This window comes from Orcinus orca, chromosome 16, assembly GCF_937001465.1.
Source record: "Orcinus orca chromosome 16, mOrcOrc1.1, whole genome shotgun sequence".
Classification (NCBI taxonomy): domain Eukaryota; kingdom Metazoa; phylum Chordata; class Mammalia; order Artiodactyla; family Delphinidae; genus Orcinus; species Orcinus orca.
The window spans coordinates 32,855,772-32,875,509 of record NC_064574.1 but is presented as its reverse complement, the minus strand read 5'-3'; the positions used below and the strand labels follow the sequence as shown (position 1 = coordinate 32,875,509).

Sequence of the window (19,738 nt, the reverse complement as noted above, 5' to 3'; positions counted from 1 at the left end):
TTAGTTTTAGGACTATTTGTACTTGTTTGTATATAGTAATGTTCTCTTTGTGCATGGGGATGACTAGATACATACAGCATGTACTGAGTCTGTGCTTTGGTTTTCTGTTCTGTTAGGAAGAATGGGTTCGTGCTCATCCATCTGTCTTCTTTAACAGTTTCTATGGACCCCATCTTTTTTTTTTGCTTTTTTGAAGGAGATGGGCTATAAGTCTTTATAGGCCATAGGGGCTAGCCATAATCTTAGGTTGTCTCTGGTCTGCTTTAGCTCTTTTTTATTTTATACTTAGCCTTCTATGCTATTGTTGATTTTTATAGCTATGCTACTATCTAAAATCCTCCTGTATTTTACTATGTAATTTTACATGATCCCTCTTCTTATTCTCATTAGATACCTAAATTATTGGTTGATTGAGTATAAACAGTTTCCTAACCTAATAATTTTTATATTCTCCCCTACTTGGGTATTTGATCATGGTCTTATGCATATGTATGTAAATATAAAATATGTACAGTGGTAAGTGCTTATTCTTATTAAACTGATGATTCTACATTTTATAATTTCTCCTAACTTGCTAGCTTTTCAAGTTATAGTTCTATTAACCATATCTTCATAAACTAAGGCCTTTTTTTCTGATTACATTTTGTGTGTGTGTGTGTGTGTGTGTTTTCTAGCTCACTCATGTGACTGCACTAAAATCTAAAGAACTGAAAGGTATGTACCAATGTGAAAACACTGTTTTCATTTCATAATTAGCATCATGAATTTCCTTATCCATTTTAACTTACTCTTGGTGACTTTAATATAATACTGGGTTATATAAATGTAATTTTATAGACATGAAGGCTTTATATGTATTAATTGCCAAATGCATACATGTCATGTATAGTAAGCATGATTTTTCACTTTTATGAATTTTCTTAGCTTGATGATCAAAAATTCTTTATAATTTTGTACCTATCCATTCTTTTTTATTTAATTAATTAATTTGGGTCTTAGTTGCAGCTGGTGGGCTCCTTAGTTGCAGCTCGCCGGCCTCTTAGTTGTGGCATGTGGGCTCCTAAGTTGTGGCAGGTGGGCTCCTTAGTTGTGGCACACAGGCTCCTTAGTGTGGCATGCGAACTCTTAGTTGCAGCATGCATGTGGGATCTAGTTCCCTGACCAGGGATCGAACCCGGGCCCCCTGCATTGGGAGCACGGAGTCTTAGCCACTGTGTCACCAGGGAGGTCCCTCTTTCCACACATTCTTAAGCATTACAAAGTACAGAATGTATCAAGTATAGAATCTGGCTCCAGAGCCAGGAATTTGAAACCAGCTCTAGCATTTACCAACTGTGACCTCGGTTACTTTACTTAACCACTCTGTGACTGTTTCCTCAAAGCTTGTCCTACCCACAAAATCCCTTTGTAATTCCACTTTACTTTCTACTTCCACAGAATTTAGTAGTCTGTGACATTCATTTTAGCCTTGGTGTGTCCTTTCTTTAACCCTTTATTTTTCTGTATGTCCTTTCTCTTCCTCCAGGATGTAAACCTCTCAAGGGTGGGGGAAATGTTTTTATATTCCCTGAAACATTTACAGTACTCTGGTTATAGTAGGTACTCATTAGATGTTAATCTGCATTTAGGATAACAGGATAGTTGGAATGCCTTTATGAAGAAATTAGTGAGGTGCCAAAGACTCCAAAGATTATTCTCAGGGCGTAAATATGACTTTACAAGCTTGTAAATAGTTCATAACTATTAGTAGTAAAATCAATTTTACCTTTAATTTATTTGACTGGAAAATTTTACATGATTTAGTTTTTGAATTTGTAATGCACTAGGGTTGGTTATTTTTGTTGTAATTTTTGTTTTGCTTTTTGTTTGTTCCTGGGTGATTTTTCTTTTTAATCTTGATATAAAAATTTTTCTCTTTTGGAAAAAAATTCTTGTGCGCCTTGAGACATAATCAATTTTGGATTAAATGGTAATGCTACCTATAGATTCTCTTAATTTCTAACTTGATATCTCAAGTAGAAGTATTAGCAAGATTACACAGCCCTTAATTTCACTGAGAAATAACAAATCACTGCTTGTGACTCCTTTCTTAAAATTATATTACAGTTTTTATAAGAAAATAATCACTGTTGAGGTCATAAACTGTGATGTTCCTACTAAATGTTGTAAACCAGTCTTCATAAAGGATGCTTATTTTGAAAATGGGGGTTTTAATGGTTAAAATTAATAAATACAGGAGCCTTCAAAAATACTATATATGAAAGGATCTCATAACTACATCTTTTTTTTTTTTGCCTTCAGAATTTAGGAAAAGGTCTTAGTGATAAAATGGCATTTATCTACTGAGTTTTTGTAATTTAAATTTTCAGAATCTGTGGTTGAGGAGGAAAATTCCTTTTCTGAAAATCAGCCATTTCCTTCTCTTAAGATGGTAAGTTCCTTAGGAAAACTAGGGCAGGCTATCATTATTCTGTTATATCTGAATAATTTATTATGGTCTTTTAAATGGGCACTAAAAAGGCTGTGTAAAAGACAACATTAATGTAAACTTATGTTTGATGCTTTTTAGAGAAGATACATTCTTGTGAAGTGTGCCTATGGTGCCTTTTTTTTTTTTTGAGAAACTTATTTGCTCAAATGAATAAAATTCCTACCTCATTGGGTTAATTTGGTAAGAATAGGAAATTCACATATTTCTGTATATAAACAGGAAGGAAAGGGCACAGAAAAGGGGTTGGGGAGTGTGACGATGGGAGAGACATTTTTACAATATGTAAGGCTGGTCCTTAGCTTTTAGAGAGAAATTCCCCAACCAAAGAAAATAAGTACCCTGGTTACTTAAAATGAAATACAGATTTCAAGTATTCACTCTGAAAATATGTAACAAAAACTGGCATGAACATTTAAAAACTAGACCCAATTCATAGAGGAATTCCTTTGACAGCGTCAGGCAAGCCTGCGGGAATACCAGATACCTTCTTTGGCCATGCTGAGTCTCATTTTCTTGCTGGCTCCATTTCCTAATTTTTTCTCTTCTCCACTGTCTTTTTCTGGTGATGTGTCAGGTACAATAGACTTCTTAGGCAAAAATAGGTAATTTCAGTTTATCATGATTATTCACCCTCCAAAAAGAATGCTACAAGAGAGCCCCTAAAATAGACATTGTCTTAGTGAATTTAGAGCATGATTTGTATAAATTTTCAGATATTTATGAAGCCCAGCTAAGTCATTCCTTCTAGTCCAAAATTCTGAAATAGTTTGGTTCTTAGAAATTCCATGATTTCTAGACTTGTGATTTCATAGAACAGAAAAACAGGCTTTAAAAAAATTGTTTATCAAAGGTTTGACAACTTTCATTTAGCCAAATAAACACACATTTATTCATTCACTTTGCCATCACTATAATTTAATCAGAAAGTTTGAATCCAAAGAAAGGCCAAACGCAATCTTAGTATAAAGGGGAATCCTGCAAATTTGATGTATACCAATCTCAACACTAATATACACTATTGTCCTTATTTTTCTGATTTTGCATTAGTCCAGTAAAATTGTGGAAGGTATGTTAACTAAAAAAGGCTAAACGTATCGGAGAAATTCGGAGAAAGTCAAAAAGCCCCATAGGAGATTGAGTACAACCTGTTTTAGGTACTGTACTTTTCATGCAGCAGGGGCTAGATCCCAGGTCACCAGAGTCCCAGGCTGTGTTCTTACTCTGTTAGCATTCTTTTATTTGCTATTATAAAATTAAATACCATATATATTATACATGTTAAGGATTTCTACACTTTGAAATACTGACTAAACCAGCTGATTGTAAGTTAATAACCAAGCTTCATTTTTTTTTTTGCGGTACGCGGGCCTCTCACTGTTGTGGCCTCTCCCGTTGTGGAGCACAGGCTCCGGACGCGCAGGCTCAGCGGCCATGGTTCACGGGCCCAGCCGCTCCGCGGCATGTGGGATCTTCCCAGACCGGGGCACGAACCGAACCCTTGTCCCCTGCATCGGCAGGCGGACTCTCAACCACTGCGCCACCAGGGAAGCCCCAAGCTTCATATTTTAGATTGGATTTTCTAGTTATGCTGCCCAAGTGGTGTTATTGCAAAGTGTGTAGATAATTTAGTTTTTATTTTTTAATAAATTTATTTTATTTATTTTTGGCTGCATTGGGTCTTCGTTGCTGTGCGTGGGCTTTCTCTAGTTCCAGCGAGCGGGGGCTACTCTTCATTGCAATGCACGGGCTTCTCATTGCAGTGGCTTCTCTTGTTGCAGACCACAGGCTCTAGGCGTGTGGGCCTCAGTTGTGGCTCACGGGCTCTAAAACGCAGGCTCAGTAGTTGTGGCGCATAGGCTTAGTTGCTCCGTGGCATGTGAGATCTTCCCAGACCAGGACTTGAACCCGTGTCCCCAGCATTGGCAGGCAGATTCTTAACCACTGTGCCACCAGGGAAGTCCAAAGTTTCTAGATAATTTAGATATATTGACACTATATTATTTGTTAATTTATATAGATATAGACTTATTTATTTATGAGCCTCTTTAATTTGGAGTTAACATCTTTCCAGGAGGTTATCACTGTGGTGTTAAGCATCACCACCTTCACAGCAAGCTAGAAATCATGGTTTTTCATATAACCATATCTTAGTAAAGTAGACTGACATACCTGAATGCAATTCAGAAAACATGACAAATGTCTTTTTAAATTCATGAGGCTGCCTATCTTATTACTGCTCACTTTAGCTGTTCAGTAGTGATGGTGAAAGGGATTTTAGGTCAGGATCATCTTTGCGGTTAGTAGTGATCGATTATCACAGATATTGCTAAAGACTACTGCCTTTGCTATTTAATTTCTTTTGACTTTCTTATTCAACTTAATCATCAACCAGGTTGTCAGTTTGAGTATAAGAAAAGATAGTGGTTTTTGCTGAAGGCACAAAACACTTTATCCTTACTAGTGATATGTTTTCTTATAGTTTGCTTTTTGTAATTAATCCATTTTTCTTTTTTCCTTCTTATTCTACCATTCATCTCACCAAAAATGAAACAAAATTTACCACCAACAAACACAACTCTAGGTTTTAGAGTCTTTGCCAGAAGATGTAGGGTTTAACATAGAAATAAAATGGATCTGCCAACAAAGGGTAAGTCATTTTCCATGTGGCACATTCTTCGTTCCTCCCTCCCCCGTTTCTTTAAATGCATTCATTCCTGTCTCTTTGTTTTAATGGAATAAATGAAACTGAAATTGTGGCTTCTTCCAGCAAGCACAGTGCTTGTTGGAACTTTGAAGTAAAGTATATCTTACACTTACACTAATATTTAAGTTCTTAAAAGTAGTGATGAATGTATTATAGTAGAAATTCTAATTTACATGTGTCTCATGTGCACATTAATATGGATGGTTTCTGGGCACACTTATAAAGTGAACAGTGAGAACTGTGGCCAGTCAGAACTTTATAACTCTGATTAGTTTTTTGGTTTTTTTTTTTTTTAACCCCCGTCTCAATATATACCTTAAATAAGTGCCTAAGCAGTTTTCTGTTAAGTGGCAGTAGCTAGTAATAATTAATCAGGAAAAGAAATTTCTGCAGACATGTTTTAAATCACTCTGAAATTTAGTCATTCTTTTGTTCAATAATTATTGAAAAGCTGCTATGCGCCGGGCATTTTCTGAGTTCTGTGCTTACGTAGTGAAGAAAACAGAATAAAGCCTTGCCTTCCTGAAACTTAACAGTCTTTTAGTCGAGGAAAACAACTTGGATGTATCAGATGGGGATATGTGTAAATGGATAAGGCTGCATGGTAAGAGGGCTGATTGGGGTGGGGGGACATTGGAAGTAGTTAATCCAGGCATCATGATTGGGCAGTCCTGGTATTTGTTCTGGTCAGAATAATCTATAACTGCCCTTAAAGCATGTCTTCTATGTAGCTATTTATGATAAGCCGATCCTGGCTAACATATAACATGCAAGTGCACAACCATGCTTTTTCTAGTAGGTGATTTTTAGTTTTCAGAACTTTTAGAATTATTGTAATGACTAATACTTAAAATTTTTAATATTTGAATATCAATAGGGCTCTTGGTATCTTAGCTATAATTAGAAAATTATTTTTATTATTTATTGAGGGCACTTGATATGCCTAAGACTCAAAGAATGAGATTTTTAACTGGTAATTCTTAATTACCAGGGTTTTTGGGGTAGTGAGTTAGCAAACGAAGTGGAGTCTTTTTGTCCACTTATAGTTTATGAAGATTGCATAAAAATATTTTAAAGTCATGGTAGATTTCAAATTTCCAGAGTTTTAGTTTTTATTTTGTTAACCTTATTAAAGCAAAAGTCTTTTGATGTTATAATTGCTTTGTATATAAGTGTCTCTATACCTGATTATGATAATAATTCACACAGGCCTTTGCTTTCTCATCTGTAAAATAAGAGTTGGACTAAATGTTCTCGAGAATTTTTCCTAGCACTGTGATTCTAAGGTATTTAATGACTTTTGTTTTCCTATTCTTCTATATAGGATGGAATATGGGATGGTAACTTATCAACATATTTTGACATGAATCTGTTTTTGGATATAATTTTAAAAACTGTCTTAGAAAATTCTGGGAAGAGGAGAATAGTTTTTTCTTCATTTGATGCAGATATTTGCACAATGTGAGTAATTCAGTTTTTTTCTCCTATATGCTTACACTGTAGCTAGGACTAAGGGCACAGAGATAGTAGTTGGAGGTGGGGAAGTTCCCAGACTTCACCCTTGATTTGTCTTCTCAGTCCCATTGTATATATTCTCTACTGGGATGGCCTCCACACCCGCTGGGTTATAGCACCTCATGCCTTGTGTTTCATTTTACAGATGTATAATATCCTCCTTACCAAATTGTAAGCCCTCAAGGGATTTCTTTTTGCCCATTCCTGAGAATATTTTAACTCTTGTATAGAATAATTTAAATTTTTCTTTTTTTGACTAAAAGGCAATACACATTAATGGTGGTTATATCTCAGTAATGAGTATGCTTTTAAAATTTTGTTTCTTTATATTTTTAGTATTTTCTAAAATTTCAAAACAATATGTTATGGTTATCTCCCCAATGAAAAGTATTTTTTAAACTGTCTTTTTCAGGGTTCGGCAAAAGCAGAACAAATATCCCATATTATTTTTGACTCAGGGGAAATCTGATATTTACCCTGAACTCATGGACCTCAGATCTCGGACAACCCCCATTGCAATGAGCTTTGCACAGTTTGAAAATCTACTGGTAAGCTGTGGTTGAATATTTTAATATTTGTTTTTTAAAAATGTTTTAGAGCACTAGTAAATAAAGTTATATATTAATTTAACATCTACTTGGTTAGTTTTGACCTATGTATAATGAGCAGGTAGCTCTACTTAAAATGAGGATATTAAATCTCAGACTGAAAAGCAGTTAAATGATCACCACCAACAAAGATTTTCTTGCAGGCCTAGGTTAAGTAAGTTTTGTAGTTTAGTTTTCTGAGTGGGTTTTATGAATCATCTAAAACGGTTAGATTGTAAACTTGTTTGATCGCATAAATTGGAAGAAAAAATTCTAACGTTTTCTTTCCCTGTCCATTCTGCTTTGCAGCAGGTTCTTATTAGTTATGTATTTTATACATATAATAAGTTTCTCTTTCATGAGTAACTTATCTTTCTTCTTTTAGGGGATAAATGCACATACTGAAGACCTTCTCAGAAACCCATCCTATATTCAAGAGGCAAAAGCTAAGGGACTGGTCATATTCTGCTGGGGTGATGATACCAATGATCCTGAAAACAGAAAGAAATTAAAGGAATTTGGAGTTAATGGTCTAATTTATGATAGGTATTTGTTTTTCATGAAAAATTTTAATGGATTGTTAGAAAAAAAGTAGAAATATCTTAACATTTGTCCGTGGAATTTTTCAAATTTTGAAGTTATACCACAGTCACTTGGGAAGCTTGTTTAAAAATTCAGATGACTGGGCCCTAACCCAGATGTATTGAGTCATCTTGCGGGTGAAGGTGGCCGCCCTAGACCTCTTCTCTATCTACACCAACTTTCTTGGTGATCTCATCCAGTTCTATGCCTTTTCCTACTTTTGTATATCCCCAACTCAAGCCTTTCCCCTGACCTCTAAACTTTTATATCCATCTATCAACGCCTATTCTTCCTATAGACTTCCTGATTTCAGTATAAATGACAACTTTCTTTCCAGTTTCTGAGGCCAGATCCCTGGAGTCTTTCATGATTGTGTTCTTTATCTCATACCCAAATCCAATCAGACAAAATCAGAATCATGTTGATTCTGTCTTCGAAATATATCCTGAATCGTTTACTGTTGTCACTCTCCACTAAGCCACATCGTTTCTCAGGTGGATTATGAAAGTAAGCTGCTTACTGGGACTGCATCCACTCATACACCCTGCTGTCCATTATGGGGGCGGGCAGGACTGAAAACTGAAGTCAGATCATGTTACTGCTTAACCTTCCCCCCCTATTCTGTGTCTCCTAGTGTAAAATCCCACATCCTTACAAGGCCCTAGGTGAGATGATCCCCGCCCCCACCCCTAATTGGCCTCCTGCTGTTTCTCTTCTGATAAAGATGTCAGGAAAGACTAAAATGTCACCTTCTTAGTAGGGCCTTCCCCGAATATCCTAATTCAAATCAAAACCTCTACTCACAGTGCACTTCCTGACTTTTCTCCATACATTTACCACCACGTGATATATCCATATACATACTATATTTTACTTATTTTCTCCCCAACCTCCTTTCCCATCCCACCCCCAACACACCCCCACAAACAGAAGCTCCATGAGGGCAAGACTTTGCCTGTTTTGTGCACTGCTGTATCACCAGAGGTTAGATGTAGAAGCTCAAATATTTGTTGAACTAATCTTTTCTTTTTAAATAAACTCCCTGGGTGTTTAGGATGTAAGTCTGAGATCTCAGAGAGATGAAAAGGTTGCTCAGCGTAAAGAAATTTTGGGTTAGAGGGAATGTCATTTGTCCTGCTGAGGGGATTAATGGGCTTGCTAATGCTTGAGCAGCATCATACAAAGAGTAAGTGATGAAATTGTTACCAGGCCTGCTTTAAAAAATACAGTCGTTGGATTTAGTTTATATTACTGTTTGTTCTATAAAGTTATATCACTTTCTTAATAAAGCTTTTCCCCACCCCAACTTTTTTGTCTGAATTAGTCTGGTTTTAAAACTGCCACCCGGATAATGCCTGCCTTTTAAAGTGTTTGGTTAATACTGCTTTAAGTGGCATGATTCATAGCTCTTTTTAATAGACGTTTCCAACTTATTAAAGGAAAATTAAAATTTTTAAATTACAATTTGATGGAAGTGCTTTATTTAGCAAATTTTGGGAGAATATTTCTTTCTTGGAGGAGGAGGAAGGGATGATTGCAAATATTTTCAGGCAAGAAAAGTATATTGTGAGATTATACCAGGTATGGCAGTTGTAGGGTATACAAATTTTAGTTAGATCCTTCACTAAAGGGCCTTACTTGGTTGTAGCCAAACACTGACCTTGCAGGGAGAACAGGAAGATACTATGTGATACAAAAGGCCCTAAAGAAAGTGAGTTCTTCCTGGCTCAGGGTCAACAAGAATAATTTTAAAGAGGAAGGATTGAGTTGGATTTGGGCAGGGGTGGGGTGGGGTGGGGGGGTTAAATCAGCTTTGACAGGATTTGCGTTTTAGGCAGAGGTGCAAGCAGGCACCAGGGCAGGACTGTGTTGAGGGTGTGGAGGATGTTGAGGAGGCAGCCCAGCACTGGCCTTCTGTTCAGACCTGATGAGAGGAGAGGTGGACTGTGTTAGAGTCAAGTCAGTCTTTATTATCCTTGGAAGTTTTTTCTTCTTTTTTCAATTTTAGTCAAAGAACTACATATGTATATATAATCAGCCACACTTATGTGTGTGTTGTGTGTGTGTGTATATACTTCAAATAGTTCTACAAGACTAACAGTAAAAACCAACAGTCCTGAATTCCCTGGTGGTCTGTGGTTAGGACTCTGTGCTTTCACTGCTGAGGGCCCGGGTTCAGTCCCTGGTTGGGAAGCTAAGATCCCACAAGCCGTGAGGTGCAGCCAAAAAAAAAATTTAAAAAAACAAACTAGCAGTCCCTTACACCTATCCCTTCCATTGTCTCTAGCTGAATTCCTGTGCCCTAATATTTTTTGGAACTATTTCTTGGTACTTAAGGTGCTTATGCTATTACTTTTTCATTACCAAATTTAGACCTATAGAAGGTTTGAATGATAGTGATTCAGAAGAACCTTTGTTTCATTTTACATGTGGGAGCATTGTGATGTGTTTTAGTTTATCAAAAACCAATTTGTTCTCTTTTACAAAGGCATTAACACAGATTTTGCATTTAATCATGGTTTTGTGATATATTATAAGCTGCTATGCTTGATTTGCTGATATTTGGAATTTCTGCATTTGTAGTAATGAGTAAGGTGGCCTTTAATTTACCTTTATCAAATGGTTGTTGTCTAATTTTGGCATGAGGATAATACTTGCCTCGTAGAGTAAATTGAGCAATGTTTCCTCTTTCTATACTGTGTCTGCTCAAATTATTTTTAAAAATTCAGTAACAGACACCCACATTTAAAGAACATTATTATTAGATTTGAACTCCCCTGTGTTCTCCTCTCTAATTCTATGCCCCTACCTCCTCCCATAGATATAACTGACAAGCAAGCAATTACTCTCTTTTAAAAGTTTTTAAATTCTTATATCTATCGCTAAACAATATAACATTTAGTTTTTCATGGCTTTAAGCTTTATTTGTACTCTTTTCCTACTTGTTATATTCTTAAAATCAATCCATTTGTTACGTTTAGCTGTACTTTATTCATCTTCCTGGCTGTATGATTCTACCACAATTTATTCTACTATTGGAGAACACTGAGGTGGTTGCCAGGTTTTTGTTTGTTTGTTTGTTTTTGTTTTGCGGTATGCTGCCCTCTGACTGTTGTGGCCTCTCCCGTTGTGGAGCACAGGCTCCCGATGCGCAGGCTCAGCAGCCATGGCTCACGGGCCCAGCCACTCCTCAGCATGTAGGATCTTCCTGGACTAGGGCACGAACCCGTGTCCCCTGCATCGGCAGGTGGACTCTCAACCACTGCGCCACCAGGGAAGCCCTTTTTTTTTTTTTTTCAGGTTTTTGCTATTACAGTGTTTGCTGTAAACATCGTTGACCAGCTGTCCTATGGTACGTGTATAAGTTTCTTTAGGGCAGTGACTTAAACCTTTTGACCCCAAAATCAGTTAGAAATGCATTTCACGTTGCAGCCCAGTGCACACATAGATATGTATATCTACAAGTGTGTACCTGAAACTAAATTAAAAAGATAATGCCCCTTGAATATTTTATTTATATGTGTGTGCTTTTTAAATGATTGTGCCACTGGCTCACACCTATTTCAATGCTTTTCTTAACTTTCTGAACTGATTTTGTGACCCACTAGGTCTCTAGCTCAGCATGACAAGACATCCGTCCGTGGGTCAGGCATTGGAAGTACAGCAGGAATATGGGTACATGGAGTGGGCTGTTCAATGCTCATTGGAGCCTCCTACCAGTTCTCAGGAGTAGGCCACCCATAATAAACCTGTCAGGTAGAGTGGACACTGAATCAACACATGTTAAATGGCTCAGGGCACTCTGTAGGTTTCAAAGCTGGTAGGGTGGGCAGGGGCCCTCCTGGAGTGATAGCCCTGAGCATACCTGCCCACCCATGCAGGCTCCTCCAGTACATATTGTTTGACTTCTTTGGGCACAGCTGCCATGCTGAGCTACAGTTCTTGTGTCAGACCTTCTGTGTCCTGTAGTCCAAATCTTTTTCTTTTACTTTACTGTCATTTTTATGGAACACATCCTTCAGTATCTTCTTGAGAAAGGATGGAAAGTAAATGTTTTTGAGGTCTTGTGTGTCTGGAAGTATTGTGGCCAGGCATAAAATTCCATGTTAGAAATCATTTTCCTTTAGACTTTTAAAAGCATTTCTCCATCCTCTTCACAATTCCATTGTGCTGTTAAGGAATGTGAAACCATGTTGATTCCTACTCCCTCACATGTGATTTCTTTGTTTCTTCTCTGGAAGTTTGGAGATTCTTCTCATCACCAGTGTTCTAAACTTTCATAGAGATGGTCTTGTGGGTCTGGTTTTACCCATCGTGCTGGACACTTGGTAGCCCTTTTAGTCTATTGATACATGTCCTTGAAGATGTGGAATAGTTAGTGAATTATTTCTTTGATTTTTATTTCTTCCATTTTTCTGAGTTTGTTTTTTTTTTCTTTATAGAATCCTTTTGTTGTATATTATACACTCCTGGACGAGACTTAAAGTTCTTTATCTTTTCTCATATTTTCTATCTTTGTCTTTTCCACTTTCAAAGATTTCCTCAACCTTATCTTCCACTCATGCTATTGAGTTTTTCATATCTGCTATTGTGTTTTTAATTTTCAAGAACTGTCCTTTTTTCTCTGGATTCTCTTTTTTCTATATATAGTTAAAAAATCCTGTTCTCATTTGATGAAAGTACTATTTGAAGGCATTAAGGAACTTTTTTAAAAAAAATTTTCTTTTGCTTACTACCTTACCTGTTAGAAGCTTTCCTCAGATATTTAGAAATTCTTGGCTGCTTCTTACGATAAGGAATTAAGATCTAAAAAGCTTGTTGGAAGCTCTGAGCATGTGAATAGGGCTTATGGGGTTTTACTATGGGGTGATCTGGGTGACCTGTTTGGTCATACATCTGTCAGTAGATTAAAAAACTTTGCTTTTTGACTAGTCAGATTCCTCGTAGAAGACGCTATAATATATTCTTAGAGGATACAGGTCTGGTTTCTTGGAGTCAAGTGTGGGAAGAGAGATGGGGGAAGGAGGGCATGTCTGTATTTAGCATGTGTTGTATTTGTACCATCTCTAATATCCCTGATGCTGATGGCCATTTTATAAAATGCCCCAAACTCTCTAACCTGGTCTTGTCCTCCATTCCAGATTTCCTGTTTAATTCTGGAAATAAACCTCAACCAAGTGGGGTAAGAGCAGCCTCCACAGCAGGGAGTAAGAGGAAGGGAACCACTTGCTGCTGCTCAAGCCTTCATCTCATTGTCCCTCTTTGAGCCCCTTCCTTCCCCCCCAAGATCTACAGAAGTTTGGGGCTGCTTTTAACTCACCCTTTTCATTTTTTCAACTACTGGCTTGTGGTTTGACCTATCCATTCTGCTAACTGAAACACTTTGTTATTACTTAATCCATCTGTTTTCTAGCTTCCAAAATTCTGTTGTACTGTCTCTTTGGTTCTTCTCATGTTCAGTGAATTTTCTTTTAATACCTTTATTTTATTTTTAACACAATATAGGGGGTGAACTTAGATGCTTTTGTTCTGTCTGATACCTTGACCCAGAGGTAACTTTTCATTCTCTTATGTATGTCTTTAACAGAAAGTCTTTATATTAGAATAGTCAAATACTTAATAGAATCAATACTTTAAAAATCTTGTTTAAGAAATTATTCCCTACTGTGAGGTCATAAAGAGTTAGTTCCTCACATAAATTGTCTGGCTTTCACATTTAAAGCATGAAAGACCTTCCTTTCTCTGCTGATAGGCAATGCTAGTGCTGCCATTGTCACTTGGGGCTTTTTCTGGACTCTCAACTCTAGGTACACCTGCCAGTACTGCATAGCTTTAGGATAATTTTCACACTGGTGAGAAGTCCTTTATTTTATTTTACTTTATTTCATTATTATTTTTTTGGCGGCACCGCATGGCGTGCAGGGTCTTAGTTGCCCAACCAAGGATGAAACCCGTGCCCACTGCAGTGGAAGCTTGGAGTCTTTTTTTTGCGGGGGTGGGTATTTTATTTATTTATTTCCTTATTATCTATTTTATACATATTAGTGAATATATGTAAATCCCAATCTACCAATTCACCCCCCTCCACCCTGCTTTACCCCTTGGTGTCCATACGTTTGTTCTCTACATCTGTGTCTCTATTTCTGCCCTGAAAACAGGTTCATCTGTACCATTTTTCTAGATTTCACATATATGCATTAATATATGATATTTGTTTTTCTCTTTCTGACTTAACTTCACACTGTATGACAGTCTCAAGGTCCATCCACGTCTCTACAAATGACCCAATTTCGTTCCTTTTTATCTCTGAGTAATATTCCATTGTATATATGTGCCACATTTTCTTTACCCATTCATCTGTCGATGGACACTTAGGTTGTTTCTATGTCCTGGCTATTGTAAATAGAGCTGCAGTGAACATTGGGGTGCATGTTTTTTTTAATTATGGTTTTCTCTGGGTATATGCCCAGTAGTGGGATTGCTGGGTCATATGATAGTTCTATTTTTAGTTTTTTTAAGGAACCACCATACTGTTCTCCATAGTGGCTGTATCAATTTACATTCCCACCAACAGTGCAAGAGGGTTCCCTTTCTTCCACACCCTCTCCAGCATTTATTGTTCGTAGATTTTTTGATGACCATTCTGACTGGTGTGAGGTGATACAGCATTGTAGTTTTGATTTGCATTTCTCTAATTATTAGTCACGTTGCACATCCTTTCATGTGTTTGTTGGCAATCTGTATGTCTTCTTTGGAGAAATGTCTATTTAGGTCTTCTGCCCATTTTTGGATTGGGTTGTTTGTTTTTTTGATATTGAGCTGCATGAGCTGCTTGTAAATCTTGGAGATTAATCCTTTATCAGTTGCTTCATTTGCAAATATTTTCTCCCATTCTGAGGGTTGTTTCTTTGTTTTGTTTCTTGTTTCCTTTGCTGTGCAAAAGCTTTGAAGTTTCATTAAGTCCCATTTATTTATTTTGTTTTTATTTCCATTTCTCTAGGAGGTGGGTCAAAAAGGGTCTTGCTGTGATTTATGTCATAGAGTGTTCTGCCTATGTTTTCCTTTAAGAGTTTGATAGTGTCTGGCCTTACATTTACGTCTTTATTCCTTTTTGAGTTTATTTTTGTGTAGGGTGTTAGGGAGTGTTCTAATTTCATTCTTTTACATTCAGCTGTCCAGTTTTCCCAGCACCACTTATTGAAGACACTGTGTCTTTTCTCCATTGTATATCCTTGCCTCCTTTGTCATAGATTAGTTGACCATAGGTGTGTGGGTTTATCTCTGGGCTTTCTGTCCTGTTCCATTTATCTGTATTTCTGTTTTTGTGCCAGTACCATATTGTCTTGATTACTGTAGCTTTGTAGTATAGTCTGAAGTCAGGGAGTCTGATTCCTCCAGCTCCATTTTTTCCCCTCAAGATTGCTTTGGCTATTCGGGGTCTTTTGTGTCTCCATACAGATTTTAAGATTTTTTTGTTCTAGTTCTGTAGAAAATGTCACTGGTAATTTGATAGGGATTGTACTGAATCCGTGGATTTCTTTGGGTACTATAGTCATTTTGACAATATTGATTCTTCCAATCCAAGAACATGGTATATCTTACCATCTGTTTGTGTTGTCTTTGATTTCTTTCATCACTGTCATATAGTTCTGTGAGTATAAGTCTTTTGCCTCCTTAGGTAGATTTATTCCTAGGTATTTTATTCTTTTTGTTGCAGTGGTGAATGGGATTGTTCCCTTAATTTCTTTCTGATTTTTTCATCATTAGTGTATAGGAGTACAAGAGATTTCTGTACATTAATTTTGTATCCTGCTACTTTAACAAACTCATTGATTAGCCCTGATAGTTTTCTGGTGACATCTTTAGGATTTTCTGTGTGTAGTATCATGTCATCTGCAAACAGTGACAGTTTTACTTCTCTTTTCCGATTTGGATTCCTTTTATTTCGTTTTCTTCTCTGATTGCCATGGCTAGGAATTCCAAAACTATGTTGAATAAAAGTAGCAAGAGTGGACATCCTTGTCTTGTTCCTGATCTTAGAGGAGATGCTTTCAGTTTTTCACCATTGAGAATGATGTTTGCTATGGGTTTGTCATATATGGTCTTTATTATGTTGAGGTAGGTTCCCTCTATGCTCACTTTCTGGAGTTTTTATTATAAATGGGTGTTGAATTTTGCAAAAGCTTTTCCTGCATCTATTGAGATGATCATATGGCTTTTCTCCTTCAGTTAGTTAATATGGTGTGTCACATTGATTGATTTGCATATATTGAAGAATCCTTGCATCCCTGGGATAAATCCCACTTGATCATGGTGTATGATCCTTTTAATGTTTTGTTGGATTCTGTTTGCTAGTATTTTGTTGAGGATTTTTGCATCTATATCAGTGATATTGGTCTGTAATTTTCTGTTTTTGTAATACCCTTGTCTGGTTTTGGTATCAGGGTGATGGTGGCCTCATAGAATGAGTTTGGGAGTGTTCCTTCCTCTGCAGGTTTTTGGAAGAGTTTGAGAAGGATGTGTGTTAGCTCTTCTCTGAATGTTTGATAGAAGCCATCTGGTCCTGGACTTGTGTTTCTTGGAAGATTTTTAATCACACTTTCAATTTCATTACTTGTGATTGGTCTGTTCATATTTTCTGTTTCTTCCTGGTTTAGTCTTGGAAGGTTATACCTTTCTAAGAATTTGTCCATTTCCTCCAGGTTGTCAGTTTTATTGGCATATAGTTGTTTGTAGTAGTCTCATGATGCTTTTTATTTCTGTGGTGTCCGTTGTAACTTCTCCTTTTTCATTTCTAATTTTATTGATTTGAATCCTCTCCCTCTTGATGAGTCTGGCTAAAGGTTTATCAGGGTTGTTTTATCTTCTCAAAGAACCAGATTTTAGTTTTATTAATCTTTGCTTTTTTTTTTTTTTTTTGTGGTATGCGGGCCTCTCACTGTTGTGACCTCTCCTGTTGAGCACAGGCTCTGGATGCACAGGTTCAGCAGCCATGGCTCACAGGCCCAGCCGCTCCATGGCATGTGGGATCGTCCCAGACCGGAGCACGAACCCATGTCCCCTGCATCAGCAGGTGGACTCTCAACCACTGCACCACCAGGGAAGCCCTTTGCTATTGTTTTGTTTCTATTTCATTTATTTCTGCTCTGATCTTAATGATTTCTTTCCTTCTACTAACTGGGTTTTGTTTGTTCTTCTTTCTCTAGTTCCTCTAGGTAAAAAGTTAGATGTTTATTTGAGATTTTTCTTGTTTCTTGAGGTGGGATATATTGCTATAAACTTCCCTCTTAGAACTGTTTTTGCTGCATCCCATAGGTTTTGGATCGTCATGTTTTTGTTTTCATTTGTCTGTATGTATTTTTTGATTTCCTCTTTGATTTCTTCAGTGATCTCTTGTTTATTTACTAGTATTTAGCCTCTGTGTGTTTATGGCTTTTACATATTTTCCCTCTAATTTCTAATCTCATAGTGTTATGGTCGGAAAAGATGCTTGATATGATTACAGTTTTCTTAAATTTACCAAGGTGTGATTTATGACCGAAGATGTGATCTATCCTTCAGAATGTTCCATGTGCACTTGAAATGAAAGTGTAATCTGCTGTTTTCAGATGGAATGTCCTATAAATATCAATTAAATCTATCTGGCCTATTGTGTTTCTTTATTAATTTTCTGAATGGATGATCTATCCATTGGTGTAAGTGAGGTGTTAAAGTCCCCCACTATTACTGTGTTACTGTTGATTTCCTCTTTTATAGCTGTTAGCAGTTGCCTTATGTATTGAGGTGCTCCTATGTTGGGTGCGTATATATTTGTAATTGATCTTGGATTGATCCCTTGATCATTATGTAGTGTCCTTCCTTGTCTCTTGTAACATTCTTTATTTTAAAGTCTATTTTATCTGATATGAGTATTGCTCCTCCAGCTTTCTTTTGATTTCCATTTGCATGGAATATCTTTTTCCATCCCCTCACTTTCAGTCTGTATGTGTCCCTAGGTCTGAAGTGGGTCTCCTGTAGGCAGCATATATATAGTCTTGTATTTTTTATCTATTCAGCAAGCCTGTGTCTTTTGCTTGCAGCATTTAATCCATTTACATTTAAGGTAATTATCGATATGTATGTTCCTATTACCATTTTCTTAATTGTTATGGGTTTGTTTTTGTTGGTCCTTTTGTTCTCTTATGTTTCCCACTTAGAGAAGTTCCTTTACCCTTTGTGTAGAGCTGGTTTGGTGGTGCTGAATTCTCTTAGCTTTTGCTTGTCTGTAAAGCTTTTGATTTCTCTGTCAAATCTGAATTAGATCCTTGCTGGGTAATCTTGCTTGTAGGTTCTTCCCTTTTATCACTTTAAACATATCGTGGCACTCCCGTCTGGCTTCCAGAGTTTCTGCTGAGAAATCAGCTGTTAACCTTATGGGAGTTCCCTTGTATGTTATTTGTCAGTTTTCCCTTGTTGCTTTTAATAATTTTTCTTTGTCTTTAATTTTTGTCAATTTTTAAATTTTTAAATTTTGTCAATTTTTGTCAATTTGATTACTATGTGTCTTGGCGTGTTTCTCCTTGGGTTTATCCTGCCTGGGACTCTCTGTGCTTCCTGGACTTGGGAGGCTGTTTCCTTTCCCATGTTAGGGAAGTTTTCGACTATAATCTCTTCAGATATTTTCTCGGGTCCTTTCTCTCTCTCTTCTCCTTTTGGGACCCCTATAATAAGAATGTTGTTGCGTTTAATGTTGTACCAGAGGTTTCTTAGGCTGTCTTCATTTCTTCTCATTCTTTATTCTGTTCCGCGGCAGTGAGTTTCACCCTTCTGTCTTCTAGGTCACGTATCTGTTCTTCTGCCTTAGTTATTCTGGTATTGATTCCTTCTAGTGTATTTTTCATTTCAGTTACTGTATTCATCTCTGTTTGTTTGTTCTTTAATTCTTCTAGGTCTTTGTTAAACATTTCTTGCATCTTCTCAATCTTTGCCTGCATTCTTTTTCCAAGGTCCTGGATCATCTTCACTATCATTATTCTGAATTCTTTTTCTGGACAGTTGCCTGTCTCCACTTCATTAAATTGTTTTTCGGGGGTTTTATCTTGTTCCTTCAACTGGGACATAGTCCTCTGCCTTTTCATTTTGTCCGTCTTTCTTTGATATTGGTTTTTCTTCCACAGGCTGCAGGATTGTAGTTCTTCTTGCTTCTGCTGTCTGCCTCTTGTGGGTGAGGCTATCTAAGAGGCTTGTGCAAGCTTCCTGATGGGAGGGACTAGTGAGCTGGGTTTTGCTCTGGTGGGCAGAGCTCAGTAAAACTTTAATCCACTTGTTTGCTGATGGGTGGTGCTGAGTTCCCTCTCTGTTGGTTGTTTGGCCTGAGTCCGCCCAGCACTGGAGCCTACAGGCTCTTTGGTGCGGCTAATTGTGGGCTCTGTGAGGGCTCACACCAATGAGTACTTCCCAGAACTTCTGCTCCCAGTATCTTGTCCCCGTGGTGAGCCACAGCCACCCGCCCCGCCTCTGCAGGACACCCTCCCAACTCTAGCAGGTGGGTCTGATTCAGTCTCCTGTGAGGTCACTGCTAGTTTCCCCTGGGTCCTTGTGCGCACACTACTTTGTGTGTGCCCTCCAAGAGTGGAGTCTCTGTTTCCCCAGTCCTGTCAAAGTCCTGCAGTCAAATCCCGCTGGGCTTCAAAGTCTGATTCTCAGGGGATTCCTTCTCTCGTTGCCAGACCCCCAGGTTGGGAAGCCTGACATGGGGCTCAGAACCTTCACTCCAGTGGGTGGACTTCTGTGGTGTAATTGTTCAGTTTGTGAGTCGCCCACCCAGCGATTATGGGATTTGATTTCATTGTGATTGAGCCCCTCCTACCATCTCATTGC

General features: G+C 37.5%; 1 protein-coding gene across 3 annotated transcripts in view; it reads left to right on the top strand.

The window, feature by feature from the left end:
- GPCPD1 (glycerophosphocholine phosphodiesterase 1) overlaps positions 1-19,738 on the top strand; it is a 63,005-nt gene that overhangs the window by 39,261 nt on the left and 4,006 nt on the right. For all 3 annotated transcript variants that reach the window (XM_033440283.2, XM_004276447.3, XM_049699482.1), the window contains 6 exons: positions 675-714; positions 2,370-2,431; positions 5,073-5,138; positions 6,520-6,656; positions 7,123-7,258; positions 7,683-7,843. In XM_033440283.2, the coding sequence (XP_033296174.1) occupies positions 675-714; positions 2,370-2,431; positions 5,073-5,138; positions 6,520-6,656; positions 7,123-7,258; positions 7,683-7,843 (602 nt within the window). The remainder of the gene's footprint in view (positions 1-674; positions 715-2,369; positions 2,432-5,072; positions 5,139-6,519; positions 6,657-7,122; positions 7,259-7,682; positions 7,844-19,738) is intronic.